The sequence below is a fragment of the Symphalangus syndactylus genome, chromosome 4 (genome assembly GCF_028878055.3).
Source record: "Symphalangus syndactylus isolate Jambi chromosome 4, NHGRI_mSymSyn1-v2.1_pri, whole genome shotgun sequence".
Classification (NCBI taxonomy): Eukaryota; Metazoa; Chordata; class Mammalia; order Primates; family Hylobatidae; genus Symphalangus; species Symphalangus syndactylus.
In genome coordinates this window covers 116,860,483-116,874,407 of record NC_072426.2, presented here as the reverse complement: position 1 = coordinate 116,874,407, position 13,925 = coordinate 116,860,483, and the positions used below count along the sequence as shown (strand labels likewise).

At 44.4% G+C, this 13,925-nt stretch overlaps 1 protein-coding gene across 2 annotated transcripts in view; it reads right to left on the bottom strand.

The window, feature by feature from the left end:
- Positions 1-10,999, bottom strand: part of GAB1 (GRB2 associated binding protein 1) — a 133,847-nt gene extending 122,848 nt beyond the window's left edge. Inside the window, exon 1 of one of the 2 annotated variants that reach the window (XM_055276009.2) lies at positions 9,993-10,999. In XM_055276009.2, coding sequence (XP_055131984.1) covers positions 9,993-10,064 — 72 coding nt within the window. In that variant the 5' untranslated portion in view covers positions 10,065-10,999. The remainder of the gene's footprint in view (positions 1-9,992) is intronic. The other variant, XM_055276010.2, reaches the window with a different exon arrangement.
- Positions 11,000-13,925: the final 2,926 nt, after the last annotated feature.

The window sequence follows — 13,925 nt, the reverse complement described above, 5'->3', positions numbered from 1 at the left end:
AGCCAAAGGACACTCAAACAATACATGAGAGAGGAGTGGGTTAGAAAAGGTTAAGAAGCATTGGACAAGAGAATTTACAATTTTAGGCTCAAAATTCTACAATTACTTGATTGTGCTGTTCAAGAGTATATGCCAGGCACCGTACTGTATATTTGAGACAGAGAACAAACGCCATCCCTGTCCTCTGGAAATTAATATCCTATTACAACACCAAAGAATGATAAATGAAGCCATAATTTTCAGATTCCTGTGTATACACCTTTTTCTGTGTATACTGTGGATCACTATGAAAATCAACTAGAAAAATATATTAGGCTTGCTTTTCCCATTTGAAACATTCAACATTTATACACTTGACTCTCAACTATTTGACTGCTTAAAGGAATAGAAAGAAAAATAATACCATTCAATAGCACCAGTTTAATTGTGTGCCTTTTTCTTTGAAGGTAAATGACCTACATACGCAGCAAAGATTACTCAGAAGGCTTTGGTTTTATGTAACAGCATCACTAGGAACAAAGTACCTTCCCAAATATTTTACATTCTTAGGAGTTCAATATTTCCTTTTACCTTTTCTCAACACTTCAAACATTTAAACCTGAAACTGTCAAGAACATGTAAAGTAAATAATCCTACATAACTTTGGGGTCAATTATAACTTTGCCAGAGGGTAGAGGGATCAAAAAATACCTCCCTAGCTGAATGAGGTAATCATTCCTCATCAAGCTCTACACAACAGCACTGGAATTCAAAACGCCAAAGGTAGCTTTTACCTAGTATCTCTCTTACAAAAGTCAAAGATTAAAGCACTTCTCTCTCGATAATCAGGGAGTCATCCCTCCACCAGCACCTTAGTCTTGGCAACTCCACCTCTGGCCGCAGCAGTGATGGGAATGTGCTAAGGACTGGAGCTGGGAAGGCACACAGGCAGGTAATTCTTTCATCAGGTAGTCATCTCAGGGAGGAGTTCTGCCAGTCAGAAAGTGGCCTAACCACATTTCCCAATACAGCAGTAACTAAAAGCTGCATTTCAGGAGAGAAAAACAATCTACATGCTAGTTGGAACATTATTATTTCTATTCTTGATTACTATGTAAGAGTGACACAAATTAACACTCTCTTTTTAGAGAAAAGGTGAAAGAATGTGTGTGTAAAGATTGGGACACAAATATTTTGTGATTTTGATGTCTAGGCTTATATCACAGAGAAGTAGAAATAATAGGAAAAGAGAGAGTAGGGAACTATGGCACAGAGTGCTTTTACCTTCCTCTCATTTAAAAAAGTTAGCAAATAAAATGTTATAGCAACTGGCTGGCTAATGCATTAAATACAACAATAAAAACTACAACGAGGCAAGAGATCACTTGGGGCTAGGAGTTTGAGACCAGCCTGGGGAATGTAGAGACGCTGTCTCTATTTTCTATTTAAAACAAAAACTACAACAAAATGAGTTGAGTTCTTCCAATGCTTATGTCCAGGATTTCATTTCACAAAAGCAAATGTGAAACTTGCTTAACTTAAATTACATTTACCTGCTTATTTCATGTTTAAATAGCTAAATATCTCTAGGCAATAATGATAAATAACCAAGCAACATAAAAGTAAGTTAGAAAACCTTGGTATTATTTGACATTTTGCCCCTCTTCTGACAGGAGGGTGGCCTCCTCTCACTTTTCTCTTGAAATGTAATATGGAAGTTTGATGCTTTCCCCTACGTGCAGTATTCTTAAAGAAGTATGTATAAAACTGTTTTCAAAATAAATTTAAACTACATGAGTCAAACCAAAAGAAAATAAATAAAAAAGGGAAAGGAAAAACAATCAACAGGATAGTTAAAGCAAAGTTTAATATTTGTCTTCCTAAAAAAAGAAAGGCTTAATATTTTTACACTGAAATGTTTGGACTCTTGGTATATTGTTTTTAATTCATGGGACAATGTGGCCATTTGTTTTTTCCTCTTAGGACATTGTTTTTTGAACACATAACTTAAGAGAACTGCCTAGGCCAAGTATGAACTCAAAGTAAAAAGCTGGGAGAAAAGAAAATCACCATCAGAAAAACACTTGGTAAATTTGGCATTCTTTCGAGTATATAAAAATAAAAGTCAGTTTAGAAAGATGATAAACATTACTGAAACACACACTAAGAGGTGAGGAAAGAACGATTAAATGGTAGAAAAAAGTTAACTCACATTTCTCCTTCTAGAAGCTCTATTCCTTTATAACTTATATCCTTCATATGCAGTTTGCATATAGTAGCTCTGCTAAAAACAACCACATGGAAAATTTTTGTTCCAGATAATACTGCAGGACAGGGCTTGGCAGCTACAAGTTGTAATCTTCAAGAGCTAATGTAACAGAGATAACAACCAAACATGCATTACAGTGCATAGTCTTAATTCTTTTTAAAAACAGGCTGGGAGGTCAAAAGCTCTTAGGTTATAGTGTACTTTATTCGGTAACGAGAACTTTTAAACTAGGGAGAACTTTGCTCCTATGAATAAGTGAATTGCTTAAAAGAGAAATGATTCTTTTTTCCAGTTAGGGCATTCTTCTATTATTTAAGATGCTCAAACATACAAGCCTAGAATGAGCAAAAAATTCCAGTTCCTAAAAATGACTTTCCTCAGCAATTCTACAGGCCTAAATTGTCATCTACAATTTATTGAGGCTCCTAGAGCCATCCCACTGGCAACGGAAGAGCCTAGTTATTTAATAAATATGGAAATCCATAGTACAATGGGACACTTTTTGCCAGGGGTAATATCAAAAAGAAAGAATGCTAATTTTATGTGTGTTATACCCCAAGAGGGGAGAATAAAGAGACCTGTGACTTGATAAGTTTTCTGTATTAGTTGGCAGACTGAGATAAAAGGAGTCACAGAAAGACTGTGACTTCAATCCAAGTTCAAATGGCAAATTCAGATGGAGCTCTAACTTGGTGGAAATTAGGCACCATGTTGATGCGAGGAATGTGAAATGAGAGAAATCCCTCCGTCTGCAGTGAGAGGGGGTTTCATGTGATCCGTTGGTGTTATTCTCTCCCCCCCAACACGAGCTGGCACTCACACAGCTGGGCTAAGATGGCTTCCAAAGTCCGAAATAAGACGCTAGCCCAAGGCAGCCCTGGCCCTGCTGCTGGAACTCAGAAGCAAATGAATCAAAGGCTCTTTTATTCTCCCTCCCACCAGAACATGCTCCCTCTCTTTTGTAAACTAACTGCTTGCCAGAATGAATTACTTAGCTTAAAACAGACATAAAGAAATCTTAAACAACTCAGGGCCCTTGGAATTTTAATAAGTTCAGGTGACCAAACAAGTTGTTTTGTTCATTTCTAGTTTGATGCAGAAAATTCACTTGTGCTCAGGAACCCGTGAGGAACATTAGATCTCAGCAGAAACAAAAACTTCTCAAACTAGAAGATAGAGCTGACAGCCAAACTCCTCACATGAAACTGGGGTGCTGGGAAGCAGTTTTTTTCATGAGGACGTCTAAACTCAACACAAATCTTTGTTCTTCCTTTAAAACCAGCCCTCCCTTAAGATTTTGCTGTTGCTGCTAGCAGTACACCAGCTCTTCCAAGAGCAAAGTATAAAATTCATTTGCGGAGTCTTCCCTGGCATCTCCTACCCCTGCAGCCCCTGTTTCATTCTAAACTCTTAGGTAATAGTCCTTCATTTGGCAACTAATCATATATCATAGCTCCTATAAAACGATTGACAGCTTGTCTTCACAGATTAGAAACTCCTTAAGGGCAGGGAGTGGGCCTTTCCTTCCTTGCATTCCACACATGGCACATAACAAAAGCTCCTGCGATACCTGTTTATTATTTAGTCAACAGGCATCTGTTGAGCTCCTACTCTGAGCCAGGCATTGCACAGGGGCTCAAGACACAGCACCCAGCCCAGGAGCACAGCAGCCAAAGGCCCTGCATGCAGGTCTGCCTTCAGTTAAAAACCAAGAGTCCCCAAAGAATACTGCTTAAGCAGTCACTAAACTATTTAAGATAAATAGTAATTTCCCCAAAAGGAAGATTTATGTCCTCCAAAAATTTATGTTGCAGCTTATTGAAGAGCTCCCCGTTTGTCCCTTCCACCTAAGAAAATGTCTGAGAAGAGGAACGCTAAACTGCAACAGGGCTTCCGCTGAAGATCTACAGCTCTTCCCTCCCCCATTTTACAGATAAGGAAACTGAGGATCAGAATGGTCAAATGCTCCTGTGGGTGGACAATGGCAAAGCCAAGTAGAATCCGGGTCCTGACACTCAGTCTCCTTCCACTATAGCAAAACATCCCCACTAAAAGCATCAGTGGTTGCATCAAATTACATTTTAAAACAAAATTCTTCAAAAGTAAAGTAGTAGCCCATCCACTACAATGCAGTCTCTTTAAGAAAATTAGGAGTGCTGAGTACCTAACACATGTTTTGAATCTGTCACCTCTGGCTGGGCACGGCGGCTCACGCCTGTAATCCCAGCACTTTGGGAGGCCGAGGCGGGCGGATCACCTGAGGTCAGGAGTTCGAGACCAGCCTGGCCAACATGGCAAAACCCCATCTCTACTAAAAATACAAAAAAAAAATTAGCCGGGCATGGTGGCAGGAGCCTGTAATCCCAGCTACTTGGGAGGTTCAGGCAGGAGAATCAGTTGAATCCGGGAGACGGAGGTTGCAGTGAGCCATGAGCCAAGATCATGCCATTGTACTCCAGCCTGGACAAGAGCGAAACTCCGTCTCAAAAAAAAAAAAAAAAAATCTATCACCTCTGGAAGTTTCTCAGTCTGCAAACTGTCAATAGCTTATCTACATATTTTTATGTTAAGTCCAAAATATGGAATTTTACTTACTCTAAAAAAATGCTGTGTGTTTTATTCCTTACATTTTTAAGCAGATTATGGCAAGATACACTGAAATAACCAGTCACTTGTCAAACAGATTATCCAACTATAACTCTTGCCATCTTTTGTTCCAAGATGATCTCTTAAAAAAAAAATTTTAAAGAGCCAGCAGAATTCTCAAACTACCCTCCTAACTAATGCACCTTCCTAACAGTAATTTTGAATCTCAAAAGGTAGCAATCAGATTTAGAGATTCAGCAAGTTGCACATGGCGAGTTCTACGCTTATCATTTAGCCCAGGCACAACAAATGAACTATCATTAACTATCATAAGGGCTTAATGTAATTGCAAGTTGATGATCTCTGTTAATAGAAAAAACGTTCTTGCTACACTTGAAAAGGTAAAAACGTTGGGAGTCTGAATTATGTTTACTAACATGAGGATGGCAAGAAAAAATTTCCTTCAATAGAATAATCATGCTTATTCAGTCACTGTAGGCAGAAACATCAGAATCCATTGATTGCTAGTGGTAATTGTCAAAAAAGGATAGGAAGAGCTTCCAGAAGTGACAGTCCTCTTTGTTGTAGTGACACTATTGAGCAGGGGTTTCATGCTTAGCACAGGTCCTGCGTTGTCCTTGAACCAAGGAGATGCTGACACTTGGCCTGCCCACGCCCCCCTCCTCCATGTCAGATGTCAGGTGCCCACCCAGTAGGAGAGGCTATTTCTGTTTCTAGGCCCATTTCCAGAACCAGGGGTGTGTTCCTGAAGTCCAAACAAGAGGTGTCCTGTTAATTGACAGCTGCAGAGCAGACAGAGAGCCCACGCTGGGTACAGATTACCCACCTAAGAACTGGCTGGGGCCTTGCTCCCAGGCTGGCTGTCAGCTAACAGGCCACCTTGCTCTGGCCTTAGAAGCAGGTTCTCCTGCTGAGATTGTGCACCTGCCCAGTGCTGACAGCTGGGCTATGGAGAAGCCCAAACTTAGTGTTCGGGCTTCAGGCAAGGAAGCTCCTCCTGCAGAGCTATGGTGGTAGCCAGCCGTCTAGAAACAATACTTTGTTTACAGACTTGCATCTTATTTCAGCTAAAATTTTAGGTTCTGATGAAAATTTCACTATTATTTCTTTAAATAATTCTTTGAAAATCTGAGCACCATTGTTGAGTGCATACTACCAAGACTTTACTTGTTTTCTGTAACCCTAGTGACAGCAATCTGTTTATGATTCCATCAGGTCCTTAACAAAGTAAAAAAGCAGCTGTTTAATATATAACACAGGATGAAAACAGCAACACCACAGTAGCAACCCTGAAACGCATTAAAATTTTCACCTACATTTTAAGTAGATTTTAAAAACTTCCAGGAGAATGAAACACATACAAGAAGAAAGAACCCTTTTGTGAATATAGAAAAAATTAAAAATAGAAGGAAAAGCTGGGGAATCTGCTGACTACTCTTGACTTTCATTTTCTTTTGTGTCATTCTTTAGAAAATTCAAGAAAAGCTTACACATCAGAATAACACTAGTGTGTACAAAAAACAATCCTGCTTGAGTTGACTATGAAACAGTAAACATAAAATGGAGTTGTAAATGGAATACATTGGGGGCCATATATGAGATGGCTTTAAAGGTAAAACTAAAACAATTTAAGGCCAGGCGTGCCTATAATCCCAGCACTTTGGGAGGCTGAGGCAGGCAGATCACCTGAGGTCAGGAGTTTGAGACCAGCCTGGCCAGCATGGCGAAATCCCATCTCTACTGAAAATACAAAAATTAGCTGGGCGTGGTGGTGCATGCCTATAATCCCAGCTACTGGGGAGGCTGAGGCAGAAGAACTGCTTGAATCTGGGAGGCGGAGGTTGCAGTGAGCCGAGATCGTGCCACTGCACTCCAGTCTGTGTGACAGAGCAAGACTCCATCTCAAAAAAGAATTAATTAAAAAAAACTAAAACAAATTTTTTGTCACTTAAAAGCCCTTATGGATCATCTTAATCAGTGCTCCGACTACCCTATAAATGCTGTAAACAGTGAGACAACTGTCAAAGTCCCATGGGCCAAATATTTCCAAACAGAATCATGATGCTCAAACTCCCTTAAGTCTCATTTAATAATTATAGTACCAAGCATCCAAGGTATCTTTTCATAGCAAATCCATTCATTACAAATAATTATCCAGAAACATTTTGCCTACTGGGTGGCCAACAATGTTTCCTTTATCCAGAAAAATAAACATTCTACATGAAAAAAAACAAGCATAGGAAATGCATGTATACATGCCTATATCTTTGATGGTCAAAACTACTTTAGCAAAAACCATCTAAACTGGACAGCAAAACCAAAAGATCAATAATCTGGGAATGTCAAAATCTTCTGGGCCACCAACCTGACAGGTAAAATACAAGCCTTATTTAACCTGACAGTTATTTAAGCCTTATTTAACTCATAACACTCCATGCTGGTTTCCTCTATTCTGACAGCCGCCCTGTCCACTGTCTTCCAGGACTATCTCCATCTACTTTATTCGTGGGTAAAGAAAACACCAGTGCTACACCAGGCAAAGAAAATCCTAGTTTCTCCCAAGCTGTTAAGCATATTCATCCTCCTGTGGAAAACACAATGTAGGCAGCCCACTCTCTGTCTCAAATGTTCCCATAGTTTCAGTCTACATTGAACTTGTTCCTCAGAAAAGCCAAAAAATACCCATACCACTCAACTTAGACACACAGTCATATACCACTTTGCACTGTTGGCTTTTTCACATATACTTGTCTCATGGTCCCAAAGACTCAAAAAGCTACTTAAAGGCAAAGACCAGGTCTTACGTTTCTTTAGCACTGTGCACCTGATCCATAGTCCACCTCATTCTTGTATTCTCAACCAATATTCACAGAGTCAGGAAAAGTCATAATCTGAAAGAACCTTTATTTTGTTGTTGCTATTTTTGAGATGGAGTCTCACCCTGTCATCCAGGCTGCAGTGCAGTGGCACAAACTCTGCTCACTGCAACCTCCACCTTCCAGGTTCAAGCATTTCTCCTGCCTCAGCCTCCCCAGTAGCTGAGATTACAGGCGTACACCACCACGCCCGGCTATTTTTTGTATTTTTAGTAGAGACAGGGTTTCGCCATGTTGGCCAGGCTGGTCTCCTGACCTCAGGTGATCCACTGGTCTCGGCCTCCCAAAGTGCTGGGATTACAGGTGTGAGCCTGAAGGACCTTTAGAGATAACCTAGTCTAAGCTCCACACTTGAAATGAACTAGGTGAGAGTCGTTCACCTTTTACAGTCCAATCAATCAGGCAGATCTGGGTTCAAATGCAGGACTGTTTTCTGTAAAATAGAGACGACACCTACCTCAGAAAATAGTTGTAATGATCAAATTATACTTTCCTTTTTGTTTTTCTTGTTAATCTTTTTGGCTGAGTTTTTTCCTGGTTAATAGTCCAATTGAATTCTAAGCCCAAGAGGCAGGGCTTTTTTCCTACTGTATTTTGTGACCTTATGGTTGGTGTCTAACACAGTGCCTGGCGTCTTTTGAGTGAGCCATGAACTAACCACGTCAAAGAATGAATTAAATCTATATTATCACTTTCTCGTTCAGCAAATGTGTTATTCTTTAATTCCTCCAAGAATCTGTCTTTCCTAAATTGGGCCTTCTCAAAACAAATATATTTATCTCCCTACCCCTTCCTCCCTTCCTTCTCTGTCACACACACACACACACAACTTTCTCTTTAGAACAGCTGGAAAAAAAAAACACTGCCTCGCTCATATTTTTGGAATAAAGTTAGCATTTTTACTAGGATATTCAGGAAAACTGATAGATGGACAGGATTTGGAGGCATTACACATCTCTAGAGAGCTTTCTTACGATTTGTGGCATCGAGTCCTTCAATAAAACTACTTGTCTATAATAAATTCTGGCAGAAAGTAAATCAGAAATTCACTGGTGAGTTGTCAGTGAAGTTAAATACTTCACTCTGTTCTATACAAGCAAACAGTGACTAACAGGATTAACCTGAGCTCTAATACTAGGTGTAGATATTCTTCAACGACAAACGGGTTTCCTTAGTACCGGCATTAAATTTATATTATATTTAAGGGGGCATAAATTTTGTTTTTGCAAACACATTTTACTAGGAAAATATTTGGTCCAGATGTCAGGACAAAAGTGTCATTTCTTTCCTTTGCAAGGGGGCAGCAACAAAACAACCAATGGGGAGGAAGAATAAGATCCCAGATCTCTGAAGAGGACACAGGTTTCCACTAAAGCAAGGTTGATACTTTCAAGGAATATTTTTCCTAACAGCTAAAACGGTTTAACACATAGCATCTTGTATCAATTACACAAACACCATTAAAGCCACTCTGGTTCCCTGGGAAAGGACCGCAACTGAAATCCCTTCTGGCTTCAGCTGTCCCCTCCTGCTGAGTTTGACAGCACATCCAAGGCGCCCAAACACCAGCCACCAGGCTCCCCCCAGCGCTCTCCTCTCGCAGCAAACCGCCAAGGCTCCCGGGCCAAACTCCAAAGTCCCTCAATTCAAAACCGCGAAAATGTGAACCCTGCTAAGCAAACGGCAGGGCGCGTAATAACTTTTCTTTCTCTCCCTTTTGCGCGCATTCGATATGCTTGTCTGTAATACCAACTCCTCAGCTCCACAGCCCGCTTCCCGCAACTCATCTCGAGGGGCGGAGGAGAGGGAGCGCCCACCAAAGAAAGGGCTAGTGAGCCCTAAAACCTCGGCGGTTTTCCCGGTGCGGGAACTTTAGCACACATCAGCCCAATAATCACATGCAAGAATAAAGCAGGAAGAAGGCTCCTCTCTCCATCGCACCCCATCCTTCCTAAGGAAGAAGAAAAGCGTGCAGCAGGAGTTTAGCTGGACGTCTGGGTCCTTTTATGGGGCGAACAGGCCCGCAAAGCAGGCTGTCTGGAACCTAGAGGAAGAAAGTTGTCCGGCCAAGTGGATGCCTGGGCGGTAGGGAGTGCAAGGCACCCGGTCCCGAGCCCGCCAGGGGTAGAGGCCAAGGGGAAAGAGACCGGCATTCGTTTAAGAGCCAGCCCCGCGCGCGGCCAGCTGCAGCCGCCGGCAAGCCGACTGGGGAGGGGTGTGGACGCCGAGGCCCGCGGAGTGGCGCCCGCAGCTCTACTTACATAACGCTTCAACTTTTTCTCCGGGGGGGACTTGCGGAGCCATCCGGAGCAGACCACTTCACCACCGCTCATGGTGCGCGCGTCTCGGGCTCCGGGCCGGGCAGCCGAGGGGCAGCGGGCGCGCTCCCGACACAGCCGACGCCTGTCGAGCGCGCAGCGGCGAGAACCTAGCTCTCCTGGTCGCGCACCCCGGACGGACTGGGCGGACAGGCTCCACGGTGCGCGGGTCCCACGAGTTCGAGTCTCTCCTCTGCAGGCCCACGAACCTGAACAGAACGCGAGTCGGGGCCGCGGGCGCGCCGGCCTCCTTTCAGTGCGCCTGCCTCGCCTCCAGACGTGCCGTCTCGCCAGCTGCCTCAGCAGCGCTCGGACTCAGCGGGACTCTGCCCCCGACTCGGTGCCGGAGCCTCTGTCCTTTGCGCTCCGCCCCCTAGGGACAAGACCTCCCCAGAGCGCTTTCCGAAACAGACACAGCGCTGCTCACACACACACACAATGCCCCGCGCGGTGCCCACTCCCGCTCGCCCGCCCGCCCTGGGTTTCGATGCGCCCGGAGCGATCCTCCTTCCCTCTCCTCGGGGGAGGGTGGGTCACTTCGCGGCGCTCGGGGAACGCCGCCGAGGAAAGGGGAAGCCGCGAGCCGCCTACGGGCAGGGGGCACGGGGCTGGTCCCGGGTCACAGAGGGAGCCGTAGGGTTGGCAGCGAAGCGCGGGGCGTCTCTGAGCGGCGGGCGCAGGGAGGTCGCAGGTCAAGCCAGAGGGTGGGTCCGCTCTCGCCGCCGCCGAAGAGGGCGGGGAGCGGCAGAGGAACGAGGCGCTAGGCGGCTGGGCTCCTGGGAGGGATCCCGCTGTCCCGTCCTCTGGCGCTCCTCCCCCGCCGCCTCCCCCACCCCGGGGCGCGCGGCAGGTTCTGAGCGGCTCGGCCCCAGATCCCGATCCCTCCCTCCCTCTCCCGGCCTCGGGGCTCCCTCTTCCTCCCTTTCTTCCTCCCCTTCCCACGTTCAGGCCCGGCTCCGGTTTCTGCCCAGACTTTCTCTGAAACTCCGCCGGAGTGCTTCCAGCCAAAACAACAAGGGCCGGGGGAGGAGACGGACGAAGGGAGGGAGCAAGGGAGGGAGGGAGCGCGAGTCCGAGAGGCACCCTGGGATCTGTAGTTCGGAAAGCAGGAGCAGGGTCCTCCGCGTCCGGCGGCCCCCAGTCGGCTCCTCGCCCGGGAAGACCGCAGAGGCCTCGGCTAGGGCAGAGGCACCGGGGCTTGGGCGCGGGGAAGACTGAGGGACGTTCGAATGTTCAGTCCGGGGTTTGCCATCTTGACTCAGCCTGGTGCCAGTTCGGAGCTTGTGCTGTGCTCGAGATCAGGAGTTTCGAGGGTTTTCTTGAGAGCCTGAAAAGCAAAACCGCGGGGAGACCACCATCCTGCCGGTCCCCGCCGCGCGAGATTAAAGGATAGACCAAGAGGGCGCGGGAGCTACCAGCTTGGAGGGGAGGACAGATGGGGACCCAGGGCTGGCCTGGGCTGGTCTCTGGAGCTGTTCTGCCAGAGTGATGGGGGCGCTTGGCGAGGCCAAGGATTTGGTTGGGTCCTATCTCTGGGACATTTTGAAGTCTCACACTCCTTCCATTTGTTGCGTATTCCACTTAACTTTGTATTTGTTTGAAATCTACTGTTCGGATGCTGGACTAGAAGAGAGAAACTTGGCCGGGCGCGGTGGCTCACGCCTGTAATCCCAGCACTTTGGGAGGCCGAGGCGGGCGGATCAACTGAGGTCGGGAGTTCAAGACCAGCCTGACCAACATGGAGAAACCCAGTCTCTACTAAAAATACAAAAATTAGCCGGGCGTGGTGGCGCGCGCCTATAATCCCAGCTACTCGGGAGGCTGAGGCAGGAAAACAGCTTGAACCCGAGAGGCGGAGATTGCGGTGAGCGGAGATCGCGCCACTGCGCTCCAGCCTGGGCAACAAGAGCAAAACTCCGTCAAAAAAAAAAAAAAGAGAGAGAAAGAAGGAAGGAAATTTACTGGGTACCCTAGTTCTATTTGCCTACTTGCTTGTGTGTTTCACAATTATTATACTGGTCCTGAGTTTAACATGATTCTGTAATAGAAACATCTTCTCCAATTTATTTGTGAAAAAGCTCCAAAGCAAATTTCAGCAGATAATATAATCAGATAAAAGTGCTAAAAATATGTGGAGATAAATGAGCATTTCTGGAAAGACATAACTTCAGTCATATTCTTATTAACACAACATTCATATTCTGAAGCTCCTCTGAGTTTGAAAATGTTAGATGATTGTAATAAGAAATTAGGTGCTGGAGTGGTGACAAGACAAAGGTCCCTGCACATATGGGGGTGGTGGCATAGGGTAGTAAGCAAATAAAGGGTCAAAAAAACTACAGATTGAGACTCAGTCTCAAAAAAAAAAAAAAAAAAAAATCTGAAAAAGCCTGGTTCCCACTGGGGTTTAGAGACCTTCATCTTTTGGCAGGCACTTAACAGTATCACAAGGGCGGAACTTCTTGCAGATCTGGATGCACTTTTCAGGTCATCAACTGAGTAGTCGTGACCTTGGGTAAATTACACAATGTCTCTGAGTCTCAGTTTCCCGATATGTGAAATGGGAATTGTAACACCGATTTTGCAGAAGTTTAATGAAAAATAGAAATGGTAGTGTTGGCCAGGCGCAGTGGCTCACGCCTGTAATCCTAGCACTTTGGGAGGCCTAGGTGGGTGGATTGCCTGAGCTCAGGAGTTTGAGACCAGCCTGGACAACTCAGTGAAAACCCGTCTCTACTAAAATACAAAAAATTAGCCGTGGCGACGTGCGCCTGTAGTCCCAGCTACTTGGGAGGCTGAGGCAGGAGAATCGCTTGACCCGGGAGGCAGAGGTTGCAGCGAGCCGAGATCGCGCTACTGCACTTCAGCTTGGGCGACAGAGCGAGAATCCGTCTCTTAAAAAAAAAAAATAGAAAAGAAAAGAAATGGTAGTGTTGGTCGGTTAGTCGGGCACGATGGCTCGCGCTTGTATTCCCAGCACTTTGGGAGGTCTAGGTGAGCAGGTCACTTGAGGCCAGGAGTTTGAGACCATTCTGGCCAACGTGGTGAAACCTAGTCTCTACTAAAAACACAAAAATTAGCCGGGTGTGGTGGCACCCGCCTGTAGTACCAACTACTGAGGAGGCTGAGGCACAAGAATCACTTCACTTGAACCCGGGATAGGGAGGTTGCAGAGAGCTGACATAGAGCCACTGCACTCCAGCCTGGGTGACTGAGTGAGAGTCTGTCGTGAAAAAAAGAAAAAAAAAAAGGAAAAAAAATGGTAGTTTTAAATATCAGGCACATATTAGATATTGTAGGATTTTTGCTGTTTGTTGCTGTATTTCTTAATGTTCTTTCTGAAACATAAACAAGTGTAATTTTTACGGCAGCTAATAAATCAAAGCACTTCTTTTTAAGTATGTGAACATAAATCATGCCACAAATCTTCCAAATGAAAATAAACCATCAAATTTGTTTTCCTCTTCTCCCACAGGCAGCCTGTATCTACATTGAGCCAAAAGTATAATTAGCATTAGTAAGACTAGTATTGTTGAGTAGTTAACTATTGGCTTTAGCAAATTTACCACTTCCTACACTCTTGTTATAAAGTCCTTTGTAAATGGAAAATTGTAATATATCTTTTATTATTTAGCTTTGGGAATTTCTTCTTTATTTCAAATAAGGCACTCAGTTATCTCATTCCTATGTAAAAAATCTTTAAGTGTTTTTCCTATCTTCTACTGAGTTGTTTTAGTCTTGTATTCCTAGAAATTAGATCAGGGTTGAAGAGAAGTTGAAGATAGATATGTCTCCATGTATATATTTTAGAAAGGAAATTTGCCTTATTTTTATATGTCATGTTTAGATTATTTGTTAAATCATATTTTATATCTT